General features: G+C 40.5%; 2 protein-coding genes across 3 annotated transcripts; both read left to right on the top strand.

Moving 5' to 3' along the window:
* LOC8054974 (MLO-like protein 1) lies at positions 9,041 to 14,369 on the top strand. 2 transcript variants are annotated; one of them, XM_021447829.1, is made up of 14 exons: positions 9,043 to 9,397; positions 9,513 to 9,570; positions 10,067 to 10,299; positions 11,039 to 11,155; positions 11,235 to 11,289; positions 11,689 to 11,780; positions 11,952 to 12,026; positions 12,104 to 12,192; positions 12,297 to 12,346; positions 12,530 to 12,570; positions 13,229 to 13,438; positions 13,528 to 13,595; positions 13,710 to 13,770; positions 13,868 to 14,369. In XM_021447829.1, exons 1-14 carry the CDS (start codon positions 9,275 to 9,277, stop codon positions 14,084 to 14,086), a joined length of 1,491 nt encoding a protein of 496 aa, XP_021303504.1. In that variant the 5' UTR covers positions 9,043 to 9,274; the 3' UTR covers positions 14,087 to 14,369. The 2 variants fall into 2 exon arrangements, with proteins under 2 accessions (XP_021303503.1, XP_021303504.1); XM_021447828.1 differs by having other exon boundaries at positions 9,041 to 9,397; positions 13,528 to 13,770.
* Positions 17,221 to 22,975, top strand: LOC8085146 (MLO-like protein 1). Its single transcript, XM_021448249.1, has 14 exons — positions 17,221 to 17,459; positions 17,610 to 17,670; positions 18,564 to 18,799; positions 19,553 to 19,669; positions 19,758 to 19,812; positions 20,475 to 20,533; positions 20,721 to 20,795; positions 20,885 to 20,973; positions 21,083 to 21,132; positions 21,313 to 21,353; positions 21,755 to 21,964; positions 22,059 to 22,126; positions 22,224 to 22,284; positions 22,396 to 22,975. Exons 1-14 carry the CDS (start codon positions 17,331 to 17,333, stop codon positions 22,789 to 22,791), a joined length of 1,647 nt encoding a protein of 548 aa, XP_021303924.1. The 5' UTR covers positions 17,221 to 17,330; the 3' UTR covers positions 22,792 to 22,975.

The following is a 23,614-nucleotide window of genomic DNA, read 5'->3' as shown; positions in this document are numbered from 1 at the left end:
AAAAATTAGATCTGCTTGCTGCTACTTTTGGATGCTCCAAGGGTGCTCTCCCTTTTACCTACCTGGGTCTCCCACTTTGCATTGACAGACCCAAATTTCATGATTTTTTGCCCCTTGTTAATAAATGTGAGAGAAGATTAGGGGGGATCTCCTCTCTTCTAAGCCAGGCTGACAGGCTTCAGATTACCAACTCCGTGCTCTCTGCTCTCCCCACCTTTTTCATGTGTACCCTACAGCTCCCTAAAGGGGTCATCAGACAGATTGACAAGTTCAGAAAACATTGTCTTTGGAGAGGATCTGCTATCAACCCAAAATCCATGCCCAAGGCTGCCTGGAAATTGGTTTGCGTTCCAAAAGATGAGGGAGGTCTAGACGTAATTGATTTGGAAAAACAGGATAGAGCCCTTCTTCTGAAAAACCTGCACAAATTCTTCAACAGGTTGGACATCCTTGGGTCCAGCTGGTCTGGGAGAAACATTATAAAAGGAGTAAGCTCCCCAGTCATACTAGGAAGGGCTCTTTTTGGTGGAGAGACATTTTAAAACTTCTCCAAGAATTCAAGATCATTGCCAGCCCTCGTATCAACAGTGGCACCTCAGTCCTTTTGTGGCATGACTCCTGGCATCAAATTGGTTCTCTTGCATCTTCAAAACCAGAGTTATTTTCCTTTGCCCGAAACAAACAAATCACAACCCAAAAAGCTTTTGAGACAAATGACTTCACTGATTTGGTGCACTTGCCCTTGTCCCTCACTGTTTTTCAACAGCTCCAAGAAGTTCAGCAGGCCATCGATGGGATTGCAACCTCTGATGTTAATGACAAGTGACACTATTGTTGGGTCTTTGATCGATTTGCCTCTGCTAAGGTCTACAGAAGGCTTTCAGGCCACCATCCCATCCATCCTGCGTTCATATGGCTCTGGAAGAATTGCTGTCAACCAAAGCATAAGGTCTTTTTCTGGCTTCTCCTGAAGGATAGGTTGAGCACCATGAATATCCTAAGAAGGAGAAATATGCAGCTTGACTCATACACCTGTGCTCTTTGCAATAGCTTAGTTGAAGAGACTTTGAAACACCTGTTCTTAAACTGCCCCTTTGCTGCTCACTGTTGGAACCTGATTCAGGTGGATATTCCCCTTCAGAGCTCCTTCCCTGACATCGTTGACCAAATCAAAGACCAGCATAATTCCCCTTTCTTCATGGAAGCCATCATATTACTGGCTTGGACCATCTGGACTGCACGAAATGATCTGATTTTCAAGGGCATTCAAATTTCGATCCCAAACTGCTGAAGAACTCTGACAAAAGAAGTGGGTCTCTTACATCATAGGGTCAAGTCTAGCTCTGATGATCAGCTAGTTCTTTGGGCTGAAAGCCTTGTTTCTTAATTTTTCTAGTTCTAAACCGCATAACCTGTTTCTTAGTTTTTTTGTCCAAGTCTTTTTTCTAGTTCAGCTCTTTCCCTCTCTTGTTCTTCTCCCCGCCCTGGATACTTCTCTTGTATAAATTCTGTTTTTTACTTCTTTAATAAAGTTGCTGTAGAGGCTCCGGCCTCTCCAGATTTCGTAAAAAAAAACTGCAGAAATAGGAGAGCAGCTGTGACAAAGAAGTCCGCTGGTGTACTCTGGGTGGGCAAGGATATGATGCATGTGCGAGCACTTCTGTTTTTCCTTTTTCCATGCGTCCATGTGTAACTTCTTGTATATAACATCATTCTTGAATTCTACAAGCATCGCCAGCAGTAGCCTCTAAATTAGGGCCCTTGCATAAAATCTAAGGGCTTCGACAGTACCTTCGGAAAACCAGCTTCAGGTTCCACTTGTTGAACCAACTAAAATTAGTTAGCAGCTAATATCAGTACTAGTGATCCAACCAGAGATATTGAAAGATTAACTAACTGTTAGCTAAATGGCTGCTAAGGCCAGTCTCAGTGGAGGTTTTACCAGGATGTCATGCACATTTATTAAAGCGCTATGTCAGTAAAATTGCACTTTTTGCATGAAACGAAGAGGAGAGAGAGAAAAGTAGTTTCACCATGGTGAAACCCCGCGGACGTTGTTTCCCACGCGGTGAAACGGGATGAAATCCTCACTGAGGACTAAATCGTTTCACCATCTTGCATGTGATCCAATCATTTTGCAGTAATTAAATGTTTTGCCCAGCCTAGGAAACGTCAAGGTAAAACTCATTCATTGTGGAGGTTGTTTCATTATTCGTTTCATTGATGCTTTGTCAGCGGATTTGTTTTGGAAACAGTGCATTGAAGCGGGCCATTGAGATTGGCCTAACTATTACTTTCACGGGCAAATTTGTGTCGGCTGCTAAGATGGATTTAAACAGCTCTCTACTACTAATAACCGACTAAAATTTGTAGCTATCTAATTAATAGCCATGGAAATTGACGAGCTGTCTTCGTTGGGTGTGCACACGGCGGCTGTAGCCTAGCGGTGGGCTAGGGGGCTCCAACCTCCTCTACCACTGCTCGACCAGTGGAGCGCCCTAGTGCTTCCCTTCTAATTTTAAACATAAATTTATAAGATAGGATGGACTGAGATCTTTAATTTTTAGATATATTTTATAAATTTCATCGTTGATTGATGTTTTTAATATAAGACTACTTAAAGCTAATAATTTTTTATTGTAAGAGGTTATAATAGAGCTAAGTCGATTTAGTAATTTTATTCAGCCCCTCTAAATTTTTTCTTGGCTTTGTCCCTGGCCGTAGCCACGTTAAGATCGACTTTCTAGGCTTATATTATATTGCCCTTGAGGAAAGCTCCAAGTTCTTTTTTTCTAAAAAAAATGATTTGAAAATAGTGGTGTCTAGGCCACCAGCCACTAAGCTTGGCTTTTAGCCAAGCCCATGTCATCGAGACAACACAAGAGGCTTGCGAAGACGGACGGGCTCGGGCACACACCTGGCGGCTGGAGGCTGATGGCATGGCCGTGAAAGCTGAGGTCGGTCTCACGCGTGCCGGACTTCACAAAAATTTAATTGTGGAGTAGCTTCATAAAAAATTAAAATTTATAGAGTATCTCTTTAAATATTTTTATAACTTTATTTTTTTTTTGAACAGTGTGTGAAACTGAAACTGTTTAACTAAAAACATAAAATAGAGCTAAAAAACGTGGAGCATGATAGCTCCACATGTGGCCGACCGCTGGGCAGGGAAGATGAGAGTTGGGAGTTGGAGAGACGTGAGCAGCACCGTCGCCGTCCACTTGTTTTGAAAATCATGATGACCCCCCATCCGACACCGAGACAAGACGAGAGCGCTGCGCTGCCTCCTTTCCGTTGCCGTCCACGGTCCACCGGTTCTACTCCCGACTGCCCCACCGACAGGGCACACCCACCACATGTTCAGCCGGCCCCACATGCATACAACCATAATCTCTCCGTTCTAAAATAACTGTCATTTTAAGTTTTCGTGTCACAAGTTTGACTAAATTAATAAAAAATATGTGTAATATTTATATCTCTAAATAAATTTCTTAAAAAAATTAGATTCAAAGATCTTTTCGGTGATACTAATTATGTACCATAAGTATTAATACTTTTTAATATATATATTTAATTAAAGTTTTTTCCTGAGGAAACGAGAACGATAATTATTTTGAGACGGAGCGAGTACCCTGGTAGGCCTTGTTTAGTTAGTGAAAAAATTTGGATTTAGCTACTGCAATACTTTTATTTGAATTTAATAATTATTGTTTAATTATATATTAACTTGGCTCAAAAGATTTGTATGCATATGTCCAAATAGATATGATAAAAAATTTTAATTTTTTTTTAGAATTTTAGGGTGAACTAAGCAAGACCCTACTAGCGGGCGGGTGACACGCGCATGCCACCAAAAACCTACAATCGACTCCTACTAGCCGTCCAACAATGACAGCGCGACCCGTTGGCGCCAACCTCTTGCTTTGCGTGGTCTTCTCGCGTCGTGACGAGGGGGCTCAGCTTTCATGCTGCTCGATCGGGTCACCGGCCGTGTCCGCATGTCACTGCCACTGCCACTGCCAGCCGCGCGCTCGGTCACCATTTTCCCGTCGGCAAGGAAATCTACTCCCTTCCTCCGTCGGAAAATAACTGCACGTTTGAAGAGTCAAATCTTTTTGGATTTAACTATACAAAATAAAATAGAAAAATACCAACATTTATATCTTCAAAACAATTTACTATAAAAGTACATTACATGTTTTAAACTAATGGTATTCAGTACATATAATATATCCTAATATATGTATAAATTTTAGTTAAACTTAAAAAAAATGAAAGTGAGACATGTGTTTATTTTAGAATGGAGGGAGTACTTTTATTTATATGTCCGAAATTTTCTTCAAAAATAAATGGTGAAACGTTCCGTCCCAAAAGAAGTGTAAACAAACACTTCATCGAATCATTTCTAACAAATATTTACTCAGTCCTAATGAATCATACAATTTCAACATTTCAAAAAAATTTCAAAACACAATACAAAGTGATCATAATACAAGCCAAAATGCTCACCCATGTGAACGGAGGAGGAGTCCATATGAGTATATTCGAAATATTGGATCGACGACAAAATCATCGTAGATGCATCTCTGTTAACAACCCTACCTATCTCATCCCAACAGAAAAATAGTTAGCGGTAATTATGAGTGACCTGGCCAAGTTGGAGACTTCAATCCACATGAGAACCTCATTAGTTACATTTTTTTAAGTATACCATTCATTGCTATAAAATTATACTAACAATATATAAGTATAAGATTAGAATAGAATAGCTGGTCAATACTCTCTTCAGTCAAGAAACATATGTCATTCATGATAAGATAAGATAAGATTTGGTCAAGCCTTATGTAATTTTGTATTATTGGGAAAAAACACCTTTCCTATTTTAATACGCATGAGACTATCTCCAACAAGTGACCCATATAAGAACCTAAACCCAGAACGGGTAGCAAGAGATCCAAAATTGATCTCCAACACACTACCTATACAGGAGATTCATTTTAAGTTGCTTGAGAGACATAACCTAAATCAGTATCCTCTCTCTTGGAAACCCATTTGCGAAAAGAGTTCTTTTTTGTATCATGTTGTTGGAGAAGATACTGAAAGGATCAAGATACCCAAGAGGGGGGGGGGTGAATTGGGCTTCTCTAAAAAATTTAAGCAACCTATAAGCTCCAATTCAACCCCTTGTGCCTAGAGTGACTAGAGAGCTACCGGATAAAAGTTTTGCATCCTAGTTCCAATCCTATTCTAGCATGGCAATTCTAAGAATGTAAAAACACAAAGTAAAAGCTAGAATGTAAAGGAGTAGTGGAAGAAAGTGCTCGGCGATGTTTTGCCGAGGTATCGGAGAGTCGCCACTCTCCACTAGTCCTCGTTGGAGCACCCGCGCAAGGGTCTTGCTCCCCCTTGGTCCGCGCAAGGACCAAGTGCTCTCTACGGGCTGATTCTTCGACACTCTGTCGCGGTGAATCACCCAAAACCGCTCAAAAGCTTGACACGAGCCACCCACAAGAACTCCGGGCGGTCTTCGTGCCTCCAATCACCACCGAACCGTCTAGGTGATGGCGATCACCAAGAGTAACAAGCAAAGAACTCTCACTTGACCCAAACAAGGCTCTAGAGAGTGGTGGATGCACACTTGACTCTTGGAATTCACTAGAGAAGGATTCTCACAAGAAATCACTCAAATCTCAATCCTCTCTAGGCTCTTGCTAGTCTCTTGCTCCACAACAAGCTTCTCTGATGTTCAAATGGGCAAGAGTGCTCTCATGGACGAGGTGGAGGAGTATAAATACACCCCACGAAGTCCAAAGGTCAGCCAACCGTTTTCCACTGAAAACGGGATCACCGGACGCTGTTAATGTTGCACTGGACGCTCTGCACCGAACGTTCGGTGACACATAACGGCTAACTGTACCTGCGTCTGACAGGTCACCGGACGCTACCTCTCAGCGTCCGGTGGCACCGTCCGGTGCTCTGGGGAGTTTTACAAACTCCCTGAGTACGGGACCGGACGCTACCCGGTGCGTCCGGTGCTAGCGTCTGGTGCTCAAGGGAAGCTTACAGCCTCCCTGGGTGTGGGACCGAACGCTGCCCAGTGAGTCCGGTGCCAGCGTACGGTGCTTAACCCTAAGCACCGAAACCCTCCAACGGCTATGGACCTCACCGGACGCACTCACAGAGCGTCCGGTGCAGCGTTCGGTGCCTCTTTAGGCACCCTAACTTCGTCGAAACGCGACCGTTCCAAAACGAAGTTTGTTCCTCTCGATCTAAGGACTATCTTTGAGCTGCCTAGTGCTAGGTTTACCAAGTGTGCACCACACCTAAACCTAAAGCCTTGCCTAAGTCAAGCTACTAGATCAAAGCCCCTCTTAATAGTACGGTCAAAGGAAAACAAAGTCCTAAACTACTCTAAGTGCCCTTCTTCACCATATGGCACTTAGACCTAGTCTAGTTTTGACGATGTCCAACCATCCTTTGAAAACCGAAACGATTTCCACTATTAAGTAGGCATGTAGGTCCCTGTCTATCGAGTACCTATTACCATGACCTTACCAATGACTTTGCCTCTGCAAAACACACGTTAGTCATAGTAATCAACATTGTCACTAATCACCAAAACCACTAGGGGCCTAGATGCTCTTTCAGATATCGAATGAGTATTAGACCCTTTGAGTGTAGTGCTATCCAAAGGTCGAACAAGTCTTGCATTTTGGATGGTGTTATTGGAGATAGTCTGAAGATTGCACATCTTTGTACTAAGGGCACTCACAATGCAGACTCTATCATAGAGTCTAAAGTTATTTATTACCTCGAATAATGTGGACTTGGAGTCTAAATAAGACTTGGAGTCTTATTTTTTCTACCTCTTTCTTCAATAAATATGCTGCCACATCATCAAAATACCATAAATAATATGTAATTAAGTGTCTTGGACTCTGTGATAGAGTCTTGCATTGTGAGTGCCCTAAGAAAGTAATAGCTACACAATTCTGTCGTCATGGCAAGCGCATCCGAGTTCGCATATTCCTTTTGCCCCCCCTCCCCCTCTTTAAAAAATTTGACATATCTGGAGGAATTGGATCAAATATATAATACATATGCACGTGTTAATTCACACAATATCATACATTTAAAGGATAACTATACTCCCCGCATCTAAGAATCATAAAGAGTATTTGATTAGAGAAAAGGCAAATTTTACAAAAATCTAACCAATAATTAATTAAATTAAGTGTCTTTGAGATGATATCAATTGTTTCACAGTTATCTACAATAATTTAAGACAAATTAAATATCAAAACATCTTTGTATGAAGGTAAATTAAATATCAAAATCTGTTTGTATAAAAGCCGTGGTTCCTGACCAAGTGCGCTTATCATTTCTAGACGAGAAATACTCCATTTTCTAAGATATTAGTTACTCCCTCTCTTCATAATAGAAAACTTAATGTTTTAGGATTCAAAATTATACATTTTTTTTACGTTTTAGCTTTTGGAACTATGTTGGACCCATATCAGATTGTGCGGTTTGCATCCCTTGATATATTTCTTTTAATTAATATCTGTTTAATTAGCATGGATCACCTTCAATATACATGAGTAATATTGTCATTAATCTATCCTAAGAATGTTAAAAACATCATTTCTTTTTGAGGGAGGTAGATTAAAGATATGTACTCTCTCCGTTTACAAAAGAGTCAATTTCTAGAGTTGTCTTAAGTCAAAGTTTTTAAACTTTGATCAAATTTCTAAAAAAATACTAAGATTTATGGTATCAAATTAATATTATTAGATTCATCATAAAATATATTTTCATATGATGTGCATTTTATATCATAGATATTGTTACTCTTTTCTATAAAGTAAGTCTAACTTAAAAAAAGTTTGACTCACACGAATTCTAGAAATTGATTCTTTCGTAAAGGGGAGTAGTATAGAAGAATACAATGAAAGTTTGAATAATAGATCCAATAACATTTATTTGATATCACAAGTATTTATAATTTTCTATATAAAGCTAATTAAATCTAAAATAACTTAATACCCTGCTAAAAGTACGGAAGGAGTACTCATGTACTACGGCGCCTTTTTCTCGAAAGTAGGAAGACCTTTGGAGAAGCACATCCGTGACCGATTCCCGTCGCTTCGAACCACGGTCTGTTCCCTTGCTCCCAAGGCACTCTAAGTCAACATCAGTTTCCACAATTTTTTTTTTTTTTGAGGAGAAAACAAATTTTAGGTCTGCGCAGAAAAACAACGCGTAAAGAGTTTACTGCTTCCTAGAAACGTTTTCACGAAAACCGTGCAGATAGAGAAAAAAAATTAATTAAAATAAATTATTCTGCCATGGCATCTCTATTTGTTTGTAGTAAAAAACAGAGGCTACGTGAGAAACGTGGCTAGAAAAAAATATTATTTTTTAAACAATTTATAAACTGTATCCCAAACACACTACTCATTTTGATGTTTTTGGTTCTGTTCGCTGCAGCTACTTGGACAACTATAGCCTATAAGAAGCTACAGCGACCAGGCTGTTTAGATTTAGACACACGAATTAAGAAACAGTAAAAAAATGTTTAGTCCACAAAAAATAAAAAAGAATAAATAGAAAGAAATAAAGATATACAACGTTGGAAAAAGAAAAATATCAAAAGGCAAGAAATATCTATTAAATAATAGTTATTATTACTACTTAATCCATCCCAAATTAAAAGATGTTTAATTTTTTTAATACCAAGTTTGACCACTCATCTTATTCAAAATTTACGTAAAATGTTAATTTTTTATTGTGGCCTGGTTTATTAATAAAATTCTTCAAAAATTACTTAAATTTAACTAATATGTTTATATAAAAATTTTAAATAAGATAAATGATTAAACTTGAGATAATAAAAATCAAATACTGTATCTTATAATTTGGAATTGAAGGAGCATGTTGGAACAAAAATTTGAATGCGAGTAAGTCCCTAGCTGCGAGCAGTGAAGCCATTGCCGGGAAAAAAAAAAGAAAGAAAGGCAAAAACAAACACGGTGGTCGGTGGACCGCCCGCGGCTAATTCTCACTCTTTACTGTAGCCTGGACTGGAGCAGTTGCTCAGTTCTCAGCTTCCAGTCCTAGCGCGTAGCGCCGCTCCTTCCATTTCCGCCTCCGCGCCCCGCCGCGCCGCCCGAGCGTTTCGTTCCGGGAGCGGCGAGACGGTCGGTTCACGTGGGAGACGCGAGCCCTTTATTTCGACGCTTTCTGCGGGGGGAAGGGGCTGGCACGGGCGGCGATGGCGGCCGACGGCGAGGCGGCGGCGCTGGAGTTCACACCGACGTGGATCGTCGCGGCGGTCTGCTCGCTCATCGTGCTCCTCTCGCTCGTCGCCGAGCGATGCCTCCACTACCTCGGCAAGGTGTGTATGCATGCTCTGTTTTTTCCTGGATTCACTCAGCCATTCTGTTCGATATGCTGTCGTCGTCCATGGCGGCTGATCTGGGAGACCGGCCGGCCTCGGTCGTGTCCTGCAGACGCTCAAGAAGAAGAACCAGAAGCCGCTCTTCGAGGCGCTGCTCAAGGTCAAAGAAGGTGCCCCCCATTTCTTCTCCATCTCGTTTCTTTCGCTCCGACGCTTATCGCAGGAGGATTGCATGCACAAATGGTTTGATTATTACTAAGAACACTGGTGATTTTTTTTCCGATAACAAACACAGATGATTGGTTCTCCTCTGGAGAAGAGGATGACAAAGAAATCTTTATTTTTTATTAAAAAAAAACTTTTGGTATAAAATTTTGTTATTTTTCTTTCATGGGTTTCCTTGAAACCGGGTGACTGGTTCAAAGAATGTTTGATTGCGATGGTTGGTTCTCTATTACACACTAAGAATGCATCTCGGCAAAAAAACTTTTGTGATTTAACGGCAAAAGGATGTAACTTTCTCAAGCTCTGCGGTGACCAAACAAATGGGCGTGGTGCAAAAATCTTCGTCTCCCTTTCCTTTCGTCTATGATTCTTGATAAGATAAAGATGTTCACCGGCACCGCACAAACTTGAACTTTTTGTCTCTGTCTTTGTGTGATGCAGAGTTGATGCTTCTGGGGTTCATCTCCCTGCTGCTGACGGTGTTCCAGGGGATGATCCAGAGGACATGCATCCCTGAACACTGGACATTCCACATGCTGCCATGCGAGAAGGCAGATGAGAAGGCCAATGAGGCCGCCACCACGGAGCATTTCGTTGCTGTCGGGACCCTTGGCAGGATCGGTAGGCGCCTGCTGAGTGAAGGCGCTGCTGAGGCTGAGCACTGCCATAAGAAGGTGATCAGACTCTTGGAAATTGGAATTTTGGTGTCCATTACAATTATTTTTGTTTTTATCTGACCCGTGACAGTTGGTTAGATGAAAGTTAGTAAGATATGACGTTGACTTGCATCCACCAAATAATTTGTTGGACCTCATAGCTGGAATCATGTTGGATAGACCAACTAAACATGATTAATGTTTTTTCAGTTTTATTTAGAACGTAATGAAGCCATGTTCTGCTGTCAATTTCTAATTTTCTATGTTTGTCGCTTTGGGCTGGCTTCCAAGTTGGAATACTGTAATTCAGGTGGAGAGACTGGTACATGAGACTTGGTAGTAGTTGGCAGTTGGAACCATTGACAGAAAAGAAGGGTTGGCATGATGCCTTTCTCTAGTATAAATCTGTTAATTTCTGTTAGATGAGGAATTTATTTAGACAATTCAAACTGATGATTGCAGTACTATGTTTTTTAGAGCACATGATCGGTTAAAACATTCCAGTGTTTTATCATCACGTGCTTGCCTAATATGTTTCTCCTTTTTAGAGTAGTCCTAGATTGAAAGCAACCTTCCTACAACTTAGATTTTGCTACCTTTCCTTTTTAGCATAGATGATAACTTCATACCTTTATTTTCTCTCTCTCTCTCTCTCTTAACTAGAAATGGTGCTAGAAGGATTCATCAATCGAGGTGTTTCTTCTTACTAATGTTTTAATTTTAATGGTGTATCTAAGCTACTGTTTGTTTTTTACAGGGAAGAGTTCCACTTCTGTCCCTTGAAGCCATACATCAGCTGCACATTTTCATATTTGTTCTGGCAATCACACATGTTATTTTCAGCGTCACAACTATGCTTTTAGGAGGTGCACAGGTACGCAGCTTTTGGCATGCCTTGCAGTTTAGCAGCAACTACTTTTGCTGTCTGTTTGTAACTGTATTTAATTACTCAGATACACCAATGGAAACAGTGGGAGAATGGAATTCAAAAAGATGCTCCTGGAAATGGTATCAGGATCTAGTTTGTTACTCATATTTTATTGCAGTTCCACACTTGCATTTGAAGTAGTCTTTACTCTTTAGTCTTCTTGTGTGACTGCAAATTAATTTAAGGAGCTTCTTTGTTTTGAGATCTTTTATGCTCCTTGAAAATGTACCCAACTATAACATGGGAGGTACCAAAAATTAGTATATGTGGTACCGATTTCTGGTGCTAGTGACTAAATTTTGGTGTCGGTGCCTCCCTAATTATAATTAGTGGTACTTTTTGGTACTTCTATAATAAGGATCATATAAAGGGTGTTCTTTATGATATGTTTATATTTTTCTTTATGATATGTTTATTTTTGCTCATAAAAAGAAGAAACACTTATTTTTTTTAGAATATAAAATGGACTGAAATTTCAGGGCCTAAGAAGGTAACCCATGTACGTCATCATGAATTTATCAAGAAACGTTTTAAGGGTATTGGCAAAGATTCTAAAATATTGAGTTGGCTGGTAAGTAATGTGTTACATGTATTCTTTTATCTTCTATCTTTTTGTATGTGGCAGAACTTCGTTTATTAGTCAAGTTTGCATACACATTTTTTTTATCTTGTGGTAATTGCTTTCTGTTACCATTGGTGAACTTTTTACAGAAGACCGTATTCACTTTTCTTTCTTTTTCAGCATTCTTTTGGCAAGCAGTTTTATAGATCAGTATCTAAATCAGATTACACCACAATGCGTCTTGGTTTTATCATGGTAAGGATCGGCCCAAATGATAAGCTAATGTTGAGTTTTCCTGGCCTGTAAACAAGGTTTTTTTTCCTTCGTTGCAGACTCACTGCCCTGGAAATCCAAATTTTGATTTCCATAGATACATGGTAAGGGTATTAGAGGCTGATTTTAAGAAAGTAGTAGGCATAAGGTAATCCATAGAATGGTGCACATGTTTATATATTCTTTTATTAAGTTTGATGCAAATCTTCTTTCCTGAATAAACTTAACCATGTTGTTTCTATTCCCTTGTAGCTGGTACTTGTGGGTCTTTGTGGTGATATTTCTGTTGCTGAATGTTAACGGTAAAACTTAGCTATCCTTTGTTAACAGAAAAGACCTTCATTATTATTTCTATTTTCCTGCGCTGTATTTGTGCACGACGAGTTAATTCGTCTTTATCAACAGACAGCTAGGTACAATTGTAATATTTCAGTATGTATTTAAGCTTCTTAGAACAACTTACCACTTGTTCCATTAATCTGCAGGCTGGCACACATACTTTTGGATTGCTTTCCTTCCCCTTTTTGTAAGTGCTTATATTTTGTTGTTTTAAAGTGCCAATCTAGTTTTCTCTAATGTCTAGATTTTGAAGATCGCTAAAAAGGACCCACCAACTCTTGCATTGGAGACATGTGTCAATACTTGCTTACTTGATGTTCACTTGTGACCATTTTAGCTTTGCCTTTACAGGGGAACTAAACCTGGTACCCTTTTACCGTGTACTGATTTTACCCTTTGTACCATGCACTGATTTTACCTTTTACCGTGTACTGATTTTCTCAAAATCATGATGAAATGAATCATTTGAGGGAACGTATCATGTGCAACCCAGCTTCGTGTGCAACCTATGCAACCACCAATTAAAGCCACAGGATCTAGATCCAACATCTGAGGTTGTTTTCACTTAAACCCTCCCATCTGGATACACACGGGTTAGATTTAAACCCACAGGTGGAGGGGTTTAAGTGAAAAAAACCTCAGACATTGGATCTAAATCCTGTGGCCTTAATTGGTGGTTGCATAGGTTGCACACGAAGCTGGGTTGCATATGATACGTTGCCATCATTTGCTTTAATTATAGGCTGGGCTTTGCACATATCTGAACAATAAGTGTTGATGATCCTTGACCACTTGATACCTATTCAGTATTAGGTGCTTACTGGACAGCTCTTTATTTCTTGCAGCTTCTGTTAGCTATTGGCACCAAGCTGGAGCATGTCATAGCTCAGTTAGCCCATGATGTAGCTGAGAAGCACACAGCGATCGAGGGTGATGTGATCGTAAAACCATCAGATGAACACTTCTGGTTCGGCAAGCCTAGGATTATCCTTTACCTGATCCACTTCATCCTCTTTCAGAATGCATTTGAGATTGCATTTTTCTTCTGGATACTGGTAAGCAGTTTGATGCATCATTCGTAAATTGCAGTGAGATGTGATAATTAAGCACAAACAACATTGTTGACCCTCCTTATCTTTTCTAGAGCACTTATGGATTCGACTCATGCATCATGGGACAAGTTCGTTTTATTGTGCCGAGGCTTGTCATCGGGTATTTTGATCATTTCAAATCAAATGCCTCCAGTTTATTGTCCATTTATGCCATGAGGAAAAGGCAAGCCTCAGTATTTCTCTTGACACTTGTATCCACGCTTTGTACTTGCAGGGTTGTTATTCAGCTTCTGTGTAGCTACAGCACCCTGCCTCTGTATGCAATTGTAACCCAGGTGCGTCAGCGTTCACATATGGTTTGTTTACACAGACTGTTATCCTAAAAAAAACTCCTATTCTGATGATTAAACGTTTGCTCCCTTGTGCATAAAGATGGGCAGCTGCTACAAGAAGGAGATCTTCAACGAGCATGTGCAGCAGGGCGTCCTGGGCTGGGCTCAGAAGGTCAAGATGAGGAAGGGACTGAAGGGAGCTGCAGCTGCTAGCAAGAACGAATCGACGATCAATGCCGATTCGGCAGGACCTTCTGTTAAGATTGAAATGGCCAAGGCTGAGGGGGAGGATGTTGAGGTCGTTGGAAACACAGGGTGATCAGTGATGGGACAGTAGGGTTCCCGTGTTGTAATGATGTAACATGTTCATATGCCATCATTTTTTTTTTTGTAGATAGTTGTTGCAGCAGCCGCGAAGTGTTTGTCGTAGACTCGTAGTATCTTGAAGCCATTTTTGTGGTCTGTGCATGTCATGACCTGGACCCTGGCCTCCTAATAGGAGTGGGTGAGTTTAGGCCCGTTAGCCTTGTCTGTTATTAGTCCAGTAGGAACCAGAGTCCTATACTTATACTAGGAAAAAGTCCACATTACATTCATCAATATTTGCGAAAGTCTTTTTTCTCTAAACTCAAAACACCCCCCTCAATTTTTAAGACCATTTAACTTACTATTAGTGTTTCTTAACGCATACAGAAGAATTTGTAAGCGCACGAATACATCGTTGTAGCACTTCACCCGAAACCGAAAGTATTCAGGGTATCGTATTTTTCAGGACAGTTGAACTAGACTCTTTAATTAGTCTTTTAAATGATGGTGATGAGGTTTTTCTACGATTAAGTATTTTAAATGAAGATAACTTTGTTTTACCGCAACTTGCTCCAAAGTATGGTTGGTCTACCAAGCAATGCCGGTCAAAGCTCTACCTCAAGTCAAACGGGGGAATGCTAAGAACGGTCAGGGTGGTCACCACCTGCCGCTATCCCCTCAACCGGAGAGAGGCAAACCGAAGATAATGTCCAACCTAAACACCACGTCTACGCTGTTCGCTATTACTCTAGTGTGCATGCAAGGGTCATCCGTCTTTATCAGGGCCCTTCTACTAGAGCATTCGCTACTGGAACGAACGTCGATCACACAAGCTATAATAGCACAAAGGTAACTTCTTTAACTTAAATAACCAAAGGATAACATAAGATCCTTACTCCTATAATATCACAAAGGTAACTTCTTTAACTTAAATAACCAAAGGATAACATAAGATCCTTACTCCAAAGCGTAAGATTCTTATAGAGGTACAAGCAGAGGAGTCGCTAGCTCTAGGTCCTCTTTTAAGTGTAAAAGCTACACTCGAAGAGTCGCTCAGGGCTTTGGCTTCTTCTCTTGCTCTTCTCTCTCTCACACACCACTCTTATTCTAATGGAAGGGAGCTAATCTAGAACTACTAATACTAATGAACCTCCTTCTTGATGATAAAATGAGAGGGGGTGGAGCCCCTATTTAAACAGGAGGTAAGGCGGTGTTGTCCAGGGTTTGCGCGGGAACATGTAGGGAACTGCCTTCATACATCGACATACGACCACTCATGAAGGTCGGTGGCGAGAGGATCTATGAGGGGGTCGGCCGAACCCTGGCCACCACCTCTCGGCCACCGCCTTTTGCGTGGTGGCTCCTGGTCTAGTCTTCGGACGTTGCACCTTGTTGATACATGTTAGGATGATGTATTCTTGTTCTTTGCACGTTTGTGAGTTGAAAAGCACCTTTTGATGAATACTCCTCATGTATTCATGTTCATGACCTGTAAAAATACAATTCTCCAAATATATGTGGAACTAAGTTAGAAATAAAGGCATAAGTGAGGTTGGCTTGCTGAATTTCTCTATCTTTGGTAGTAATTGGCAATCGGATTTCATAGTTATTGACCGTCAACACGTACCTCGTCTTATTATAAGTAGTTTTGAAAGTGGTTTTATCTTTTATCTATTTTATTATTTATTTTGGCTGAATCTTTAAAAAAATCATAGTAAATCACAAAAAAAATTATATAATAGAAATTTTATTTTTTTTGGACTCAACATGAGTAGATCTATACAATTAACATATAATATGGTATGCTTTAGTATAAAGTTTTTGCTATAACTTTAGATCTATTTTTTCTGTAATTAAATGGAACAATTCATAATTGCAGGTTCTATAGTTTAATTGTGGTGAAATTTCAAAGAGACCATGACCCAAAGTTTTTTCCACAATTGTCAAGGGCGAACAGAGGAACAAAACCTTTTCGTTTGCTTGGAGAAAGCTGACTCCAGTCCACTGCCGGAACAGGGGGTGTCCCCCCCCCCCACCCAAGCACAGTGATTTCATATAAATACCTATATAAATATTGATATTTATAGCACAAGTAATATCAGTTTTACCTATTTTTTGTTAAAATATGTTATTTTAGTAAGAAATAGTGTAATATATTTTTAAAAGTTCTTCAAACACATAATTATATATATATATATTATCATTCTAAAAAATATGATCATATTTATTTCAACCCTGCTTAATCAAAGGTTCCGCCACTGCTAGCTCCAGTCTGCCAGCTGATGCTCCGATGATGGTGAGTGATCTGGATGCAGTCTTTTCCAAACCCTTTGGCTGCCCGTTGCTCTCACCGTCCCAGTGACGAACTGACGATCGTAAGACAAACTGTGGCGCCACCGCTTACCTCATCACACCCGGCATATTCATATTGGCATCGTACATTGGCCGGATGTGTGTATGTTGCGTGCAAGGCATTCAGGCTACTAGATATATCTATTCGTTTCTCTTAGATATTATTGTCCTAGGTTCCCAAACAGATGTGTCATTCTACAACGGGATTGATAACTGTTGTTCCCAATTTTTCCAAAAAAGAAAAAAGTGCTGTTCCCACAAGTGCAAAACTGCAAAAAAAAACTGTGGCGGTGCCTAGGTCTAGGTCTAGGTATACAACAAGCCAGCAATAGCATGTTTAGACAAATGTATAAAGTATATTTATGAAATAAAAAATCTAATTAGAGAATAATTTGTAAGACGATTTTTAAGTTTAATTAGTTTATGATTAGACACTAATTGCTATAGTTATAAATATATTATATTATCTATTAAACCGTCCTTCCAACCAAACACTCCCTTAACAGTCCTTGCGTGCTCCCATTCATCTATGCTGCCGGGTCGTCTGGATATACTCTATATATATCTCTAGAAGATCGGCTCGCTCCTCAAGCTGCCCGGACGCTGCGATGAGCTCGAGCCTCGAATATGAAGGTGGAAATGGAAACTTGGGACACATCCAAGCTGCAATCATCAGCTCGAACCTCGATTGTGTAGTAACAGCTATTCAAGCTGCTGAATAGCAGCCGTTGGATACTTGGGATATATATATATACAGGTACAGCATGCAGCTGCAGCACCGGCCAACTAGCCGAAGCGAGTCGATCTGCCGCGCGTTTCCTTCCGGGAGAGGCGAGACGCTTCACGTTTCCTCCTCTATTTCGACGCTAGCTTTCGGCAGGACAGCAGCAGGAGTAGTGGGCTGAATGGCGCACGACGAGGAGACGGAGGCGACGGCGCTGGAGTTCACACCGACGTGGATCGTCGCGGGGGTCTGCTCGCTCATTGTGCTCCTCTCGCTCCTGGCCGAGCGAGGCCTCCACTACCTCGGCAAGGTGTGTATGCAATGCATGCTCTGCTTCCATGGAGGATTTGCTCGACGGTTCTCTTCGATAGGGTTTATTTCATATATACTCGATCGATCTCCTGCTGACGGCCATGGCGCGGCTAATCTGGGTGTCTGACCGGTCTGTCATGTCCTGCAGAAGCTCCAGAAGAAGAACCAGAGGCGCCCGCTCTATGAGGCGCTGCTCAAGGTCAAAGAAGGTGCCTCAATTATATTTCTCCTCCTCCTTGTTTTTCGCTTCTGAGATAATTGATATGACATGGTATATATAGATGAAAAGAGAAGATAAAAGTTTTGCAGGATAAAATAAGTTTTATAGGGATGAAACTCACATACAAACAGTCTTCCCCATTATGGTTTGATTACTAAGAATATCTTCCACATTATTAGCATTATGGTTTGACTACTAAGAATATCGGGGACTGATGTTCCTTTGGAGAAGCTGACCGAGGTGGATTGCGCTATTTAAAAATGCATCTATGAAAAAACTTTTGTGATTTATATAACAGCAATGCAATGACCCCGGTGCGAAATCTTAGAGCATCTCCAAGAGTGTTTTCTTAAATCCACTCTCTAAATCATCCTTTGGATAGCTATTTGATTAAAACTTGTTTTCTATATTATTTCATCCTCTAATAGCTTTTCTATATCTTATGCCACTCAAGAGAGCCAAACTTGCTCTCTATATTTGACTAACGAGATCAAAATCCTAGAACAGAAAATGACAATATTTAGAGATCTAAATAAAAAGATGTTGGAGCGTACTTTTTTCATCAGAATCTTAATTCTTAGCAAAAACGAAGAATATAGAAAGGCTCTTGGAAGTCTTCCTTTCCTTTTCTATGATTCCGGGTAAGATAAAGATTTTTTTCGCTATAGCGGATCAAGGCCCATATTTGATTAAGAAGAGAAGGCAGGAATTTTGTGTATACAACTGTGAGTGCCAGAACGGATCGTTCCGTCGCAAGACGCAATTGAACGGCAACCATCCAAACGGCCTCTCACCCGTCGATGTTACAGAAGTACTATACGGCTAGGGGATAAGATAAAGATATGATGTTTACGGCACAAACCTTTGTGTGATGTTATGCAGAGTTGATGCTTCTGGGGTTCATCTCCCTGCTGTTGACGGTGTTCCAGGGGAGCATCCAGAAGACATGCATCCCTGAAGGATGGACATTCGACATGCTGCCATGCAAGAAGCCAGATGTGCACGCCGGTAGGCGACATGCCACCAAGAAGCATTTCGTTGCTGTTGGGACTACCCTTGGCAGGATCGGTAGGCGGCTGCTGAGTGCAAACGTTTTGTCTGAGCACTGCCATAATAAGGTGATCAGACTCTGGAATTAGAATTTTGGAATAAAAATCTTATTGTCCATTATTACAATTTTTTTCTGTTTGAGCTATGGTGGTCAGTTAGATGAATGTTGGTAAGATATGATTTTGACTTGCGTCCTCCACCAACTAATTTGTTGGACTAGCTCCCATAGCTGGAATGCTTGGCTAGACCAGCTAAACACGATGAATGTTTTTTTTTTCAGTCTGAGAATGTGATGATGCCATGTTCTGCATGCTGTCAATTTCTAAATTTTCTATATTTGGGGCTTTGGGCTAACTTCTAGGTTGGAATACTATAATCAATTCAGGTGGGGAGACAGGGACATAAAGAAAGGAGAGTTGGCATGATGTCTTTATCTAGTCTGTCAGTTTCTGTTAGATTGGGAATTTATTTAGACAATTAGAACTGATGATTACAGTACTATTTTTCCAGAGGATAACTGTACGTACTTTCTAAGATCAGATGGGCACATGGTTGATTAAAACATTCAAGTGTTTTACCATGATGTTCTTTGCTTATGTTGTTAACCCTTTTTAGTGAAAACGACATTCCTACAACTTAATTAGTTTTAGGCGTTGTAGCTACATTTTTTTTAGGTAGAGGATAACTGATACCTTCTTTTCTCTCTCTTAATTAACTAGTAAATGATGCTAAAAGGATTCGTCAATCGAGGTGTTTCTTTTTAGTTACGTTTTAGTTTTATAATGGTATATATCTTAAGTTGTACTGTTTGTTTTTTACAGGGGAAAGTTCCACTTCTGTCCCTTGAAGCCACACATCAGCTGCACATTTTCATATTTGTTATGGCAATCACACATGTTCTTTTCAGCTGCACAACTATGCTTTTAGGAAGTGTACAGGTATGCAGTTCTTGGTATTTGCAGTTTAGCAGCAGAACTCTTTCATAGAACTTTTGCTGTCTATTTCTTACTGTATTTGATTATTCAGATACACCGATGGAAACGGTGGGAGGATGAAATTCAGAAAGATGCTGCTGAAAATGGTATCAAGATCTAGCTTGTTACTCATATTTTATTGCGGGACCACACTTGCGCGCATTTGAATTAGTCTTTAGTCTTTAGCTCCGTTCGGTTGTGGACCAACCCGGCCTGGATTCAATCCTGGCATGCCATTTCTTTAGTACTTTGTACAACGCTGGACCATTCCTGGCCACTCCTGGCTGGGAATGACGTAAACTAACGGAGCCTTAAGGAGCTTCTTTGTTTCGCTGGTCTTTTATGATCCTTGAAAAGGTACCAAAACTATATATAACATGGGAGGTATCAAAATTTAGTATTTGCGGTACTGATTAAGGTGCTATTTACTACAGTACTTTTGGTGTTGGTGTCTCCCTAATTATAATTTGGGGTACCTCTTGCCCTCTTGGTACTTCCATAAGGATATAAATAGCCTAGTATATGTTGTTTGGGCCCTGTTGATGTTCCAGTCCAACCATTTGGTGCAGTTGTTTTTAGTTGTCAGTGGAATCATGTTGCTCTATTGGGTTTCTCTTGTTTTATTATCCAGTCTGGATTGAACTTCTTTTTAATATAGCCAGCTCTTCTGCCTGGTTTATTTAAAAAAAGATGTTCATATGTTTATTTTTACTCGCAAAAGAAGAGTCACTTATATTTTTGTTGAATATAAAATGGACTGAAATTTCAGGGCATAAGAAGGTAACCCATGACGAATTCGGTAAAGATTCTATAATATCGAGTTGGCTGGTAAGTAATGCATTTCATGTCTTCTTTTATCTTCTATCTTATGTTGCCTAACTTCGTTTATTAGTCAAGTTTGCATACATGTTTTTTTTATTATCTTGTGGCAATTGCTTTCTATTACTATTGGTGAACTTCTTACAAAAGACTGCGTTGGTGAACTTATTAGCCTTCACTTTCCTTTCTTTTTCAGCATTCTTTTCTTAAGCAGTTTTATAGAGCGGTATCTAAATCAGATTACAACACAATGCGTCATGGTTTTATCATGGTAAGCATCTGCCCAGATGATAAGCTAATATTGACATATTGTGTTCTTTCCTGGCCTGTAAACATGGTTTTTTTTTCCCCTCATTACAGACTCACTGCCCTTCCAACCCAAAATTTGATTTCTATGGATACATGGTAAGGGCTTTAGAAGCTGATTTTAGGAAAGTAGTAGGCATCAGGTAATTCAATGAGTGGTAGACATGTCTATATATTCTTTTTAAAGTTTGATGCAGATCTTCTTTCCTGAATAAAAAACATAACCATGTTGTTTCTATTCCCTTTTTTTAGCTGGTACTTGTGGATCTTCGTGGTGATATTTCTATTCCTGAATGTTGACGGTAAAACTTAGCTATCCTATGTTAACACAGAAAGGCCATTATTATTTCTATTTTCCTGCCCTGTCTTTGTGCAGGACGAGTTAATTTGTCCTGTTCAACTGACAGCGGTATTGTTGTAATATTTCAGTATGTATTTAAGCTTCTGAAAACAACTTACCACTCATTTCCATTAATCTGCAGGTTGGCACGTATACTTCTGGATTTCTTTCCTTCCCCTTATTGTAAGTGCTCATATTTTTCTTTTCTCCGCACACTACCGCTTCGTATCTCGTATTTTTCTCCTTGCTTAATATAATGACATATGTGGATCTCCTGCGTGTTCGAAAAAAATGCTTATATTTTGTTGTTTTAAAGTGTCAATCTAGTTTTTTCTCTAATGTCTAAATTATGAAGATCGCTAAAAAGGACCCATAAACTCTTGCATTGGAGAAATATGTCATACTTGCCTGATGTTCACCATTTTAGCTTGGCCTTTACAGGGGAACCAAACCTGGTACCCTTTCACCGTGTACTGATTTTCTCAGCGTCCTGATGAAGTGAATTATTAACTGTTGATGATCCTTGACCAATGCGTGCCTAGTTAGTATTACCTGCTTACTGGACAACTCTTTACTTGTTTCAGCTTCTGTTAGCTGTTGGCACTAAGCTGGAGCACATCATAGCTGAGCTAGTCCATGATGTAGCTAAGAAGCACACAGCTATCGAGGACGATGTGATCGTAAAACCATCAGATGAACACTTCTGGTTCGGCAAGCCTAGGATTATCCTTTACCTGATCCACTTCATCCTGTTTCAGAACTCATTTGAGATTGCGTTTTTCTTCTGGATACTGGTAAGCATTTTCAATGCACCATTTGTAAAGCGCACGGAGATGTGGTAACTCATCACAAACAGCATTGTTGACCCTCCTTTATTAATGTTTCTAGACAACTTACGGATTCGACTCATGCATCATGGAGTCTGTTGGTTTCATCGCGACGAGGCTTGTCATGGGGTATTTTTAATCATTTCAAACTCCTCCAGCTATTGTCCATTCATGCCATAGGGAAAATGCAAGTCTCAGTTTCTCTTGACACGCCTTGTACTTGAAGGGTTGTTATTCAGCTTATATGTAGCTACGTCACCCTGCCTCTGTATGCAATTGTAACTCAGGTACGCCAGCGTTTTCAGACTTCAGATACGCATTGTTTATACAGACTGTTATCCTCAAAAACTCCTATTCCGATGCATGATTAAATGCTTTGCTCCCTTTTTGCACGAAAGATGGGGAGCTGCTACAAGAAGGAGATCTTCAACGATCATGTGCAGAAGGGCGTCCTGGTGTGGGCAGAGAAGGTCAAGACGAGTAGGAGGGGGTCTGAGAAGGGGTTGAAGGGATTTGGCGCTGCTAGCAAGAAGGAATCGACGACGACAGACAATGCCGCTTCCGCGGAACCTTCTGTGAAGATTGAAATGGCCAAGGGTGGGGAGGATGCTGCTGAGGGCGTTGGGGTGTGGGCAGAGAAGCTCAGGACGAGTAGGAGGGGGATGAATAAGGGAGTTGGCGCTGCTAGCAAGAAGGAATCCACGAGCAATGCCGCTTCCGGAGAACCTTCTTCTGTTAAGGTTGAAATGGCGAAGGCTGGGGAGGATGCTGAGGTCGTTGAAAACATAGAATAATCAGATGATGATGATGGGAGTGGGACAGCAGGGTGCCCGTACGTGTTGTAGTGATGTGTAACAGGTTCAGATGTCATCATTTTTACTGTCGCAGCAGCAGCGAAATAAGTGTCTCAGTAACTCAATTTGAGGCTCATGTAAAGATTTAGGCTATAAATAAAGAGTACCCTTTGAAATTTGAATACACATCCTAGGCCTAGCACAACGGGAAACACTAGATTTGCCTAGAGCTTTGAGGTTTGCCGAGAGCGTTCTATCGGGCTCTCGGCAAACACGAAATTTGCCAACCGTTACTCTCGGCGAAGAAATACTCTCGGCAAATAGGTCTTTGCCGAGAGCATAACTCTCGGCATAGGCAGATGCTCGGCATAGTGGACTCTTTGCCGAGAGCCTAGCTAGAGCTCTCGGCAAAGAGCCTGACGGGGTTAACAATGTTTCCTTTGCCGAGAGCAACGTTAGGCTCTCGGTAAACTTGTGTCTGTGCCGAGAGCCAGGGCTCAGCTCTCGGCAAAGAGGTGTATTTGCCGAGAGCTAGGGCAAGGGCTCTCGGCAAAATTCCTTTTTTTTTGTTTTTATCTACCAAACTTTTTCTCTGACCTTCTTACACCTACTATGACAACATGTCAAAGTATGGATTAGTTTGTAGACATTTTGCTATATTTCTTGCTTTTTTTCATTTAAGTGAGTTTGTTGAAAAATGTAGGTAAGAACTTAAGTGCATGAAATCACGCATTTCTATGCACGAAATGTCGATATTCATGGTACTTACGCTAATTCAAGGCCGTGTGCATGAAAACACCCTAGCTCTCGCACGTTTCATTCG

Source organism: Sorghum bicolor, chromosome 9, assembly GCF_000003195.3.
Source record: "Sorghum bicolor cultivar BTx623 chromosome 9, Sorghum_bicolor_NCBIv3, whole genome shotgun sequence".
Lineage (NCBI taxonomy): Eukaryota > Viridiplantae > Streptophyta > Magnoliopsida > Poales > Poaceae > Sorghum > Sorghum bicolor.
The sequence above is the reverse complement of the archived record's forward strand: the minus strand, read 5'-3'. Positions and strand labels throughout refer to the sequence as shown.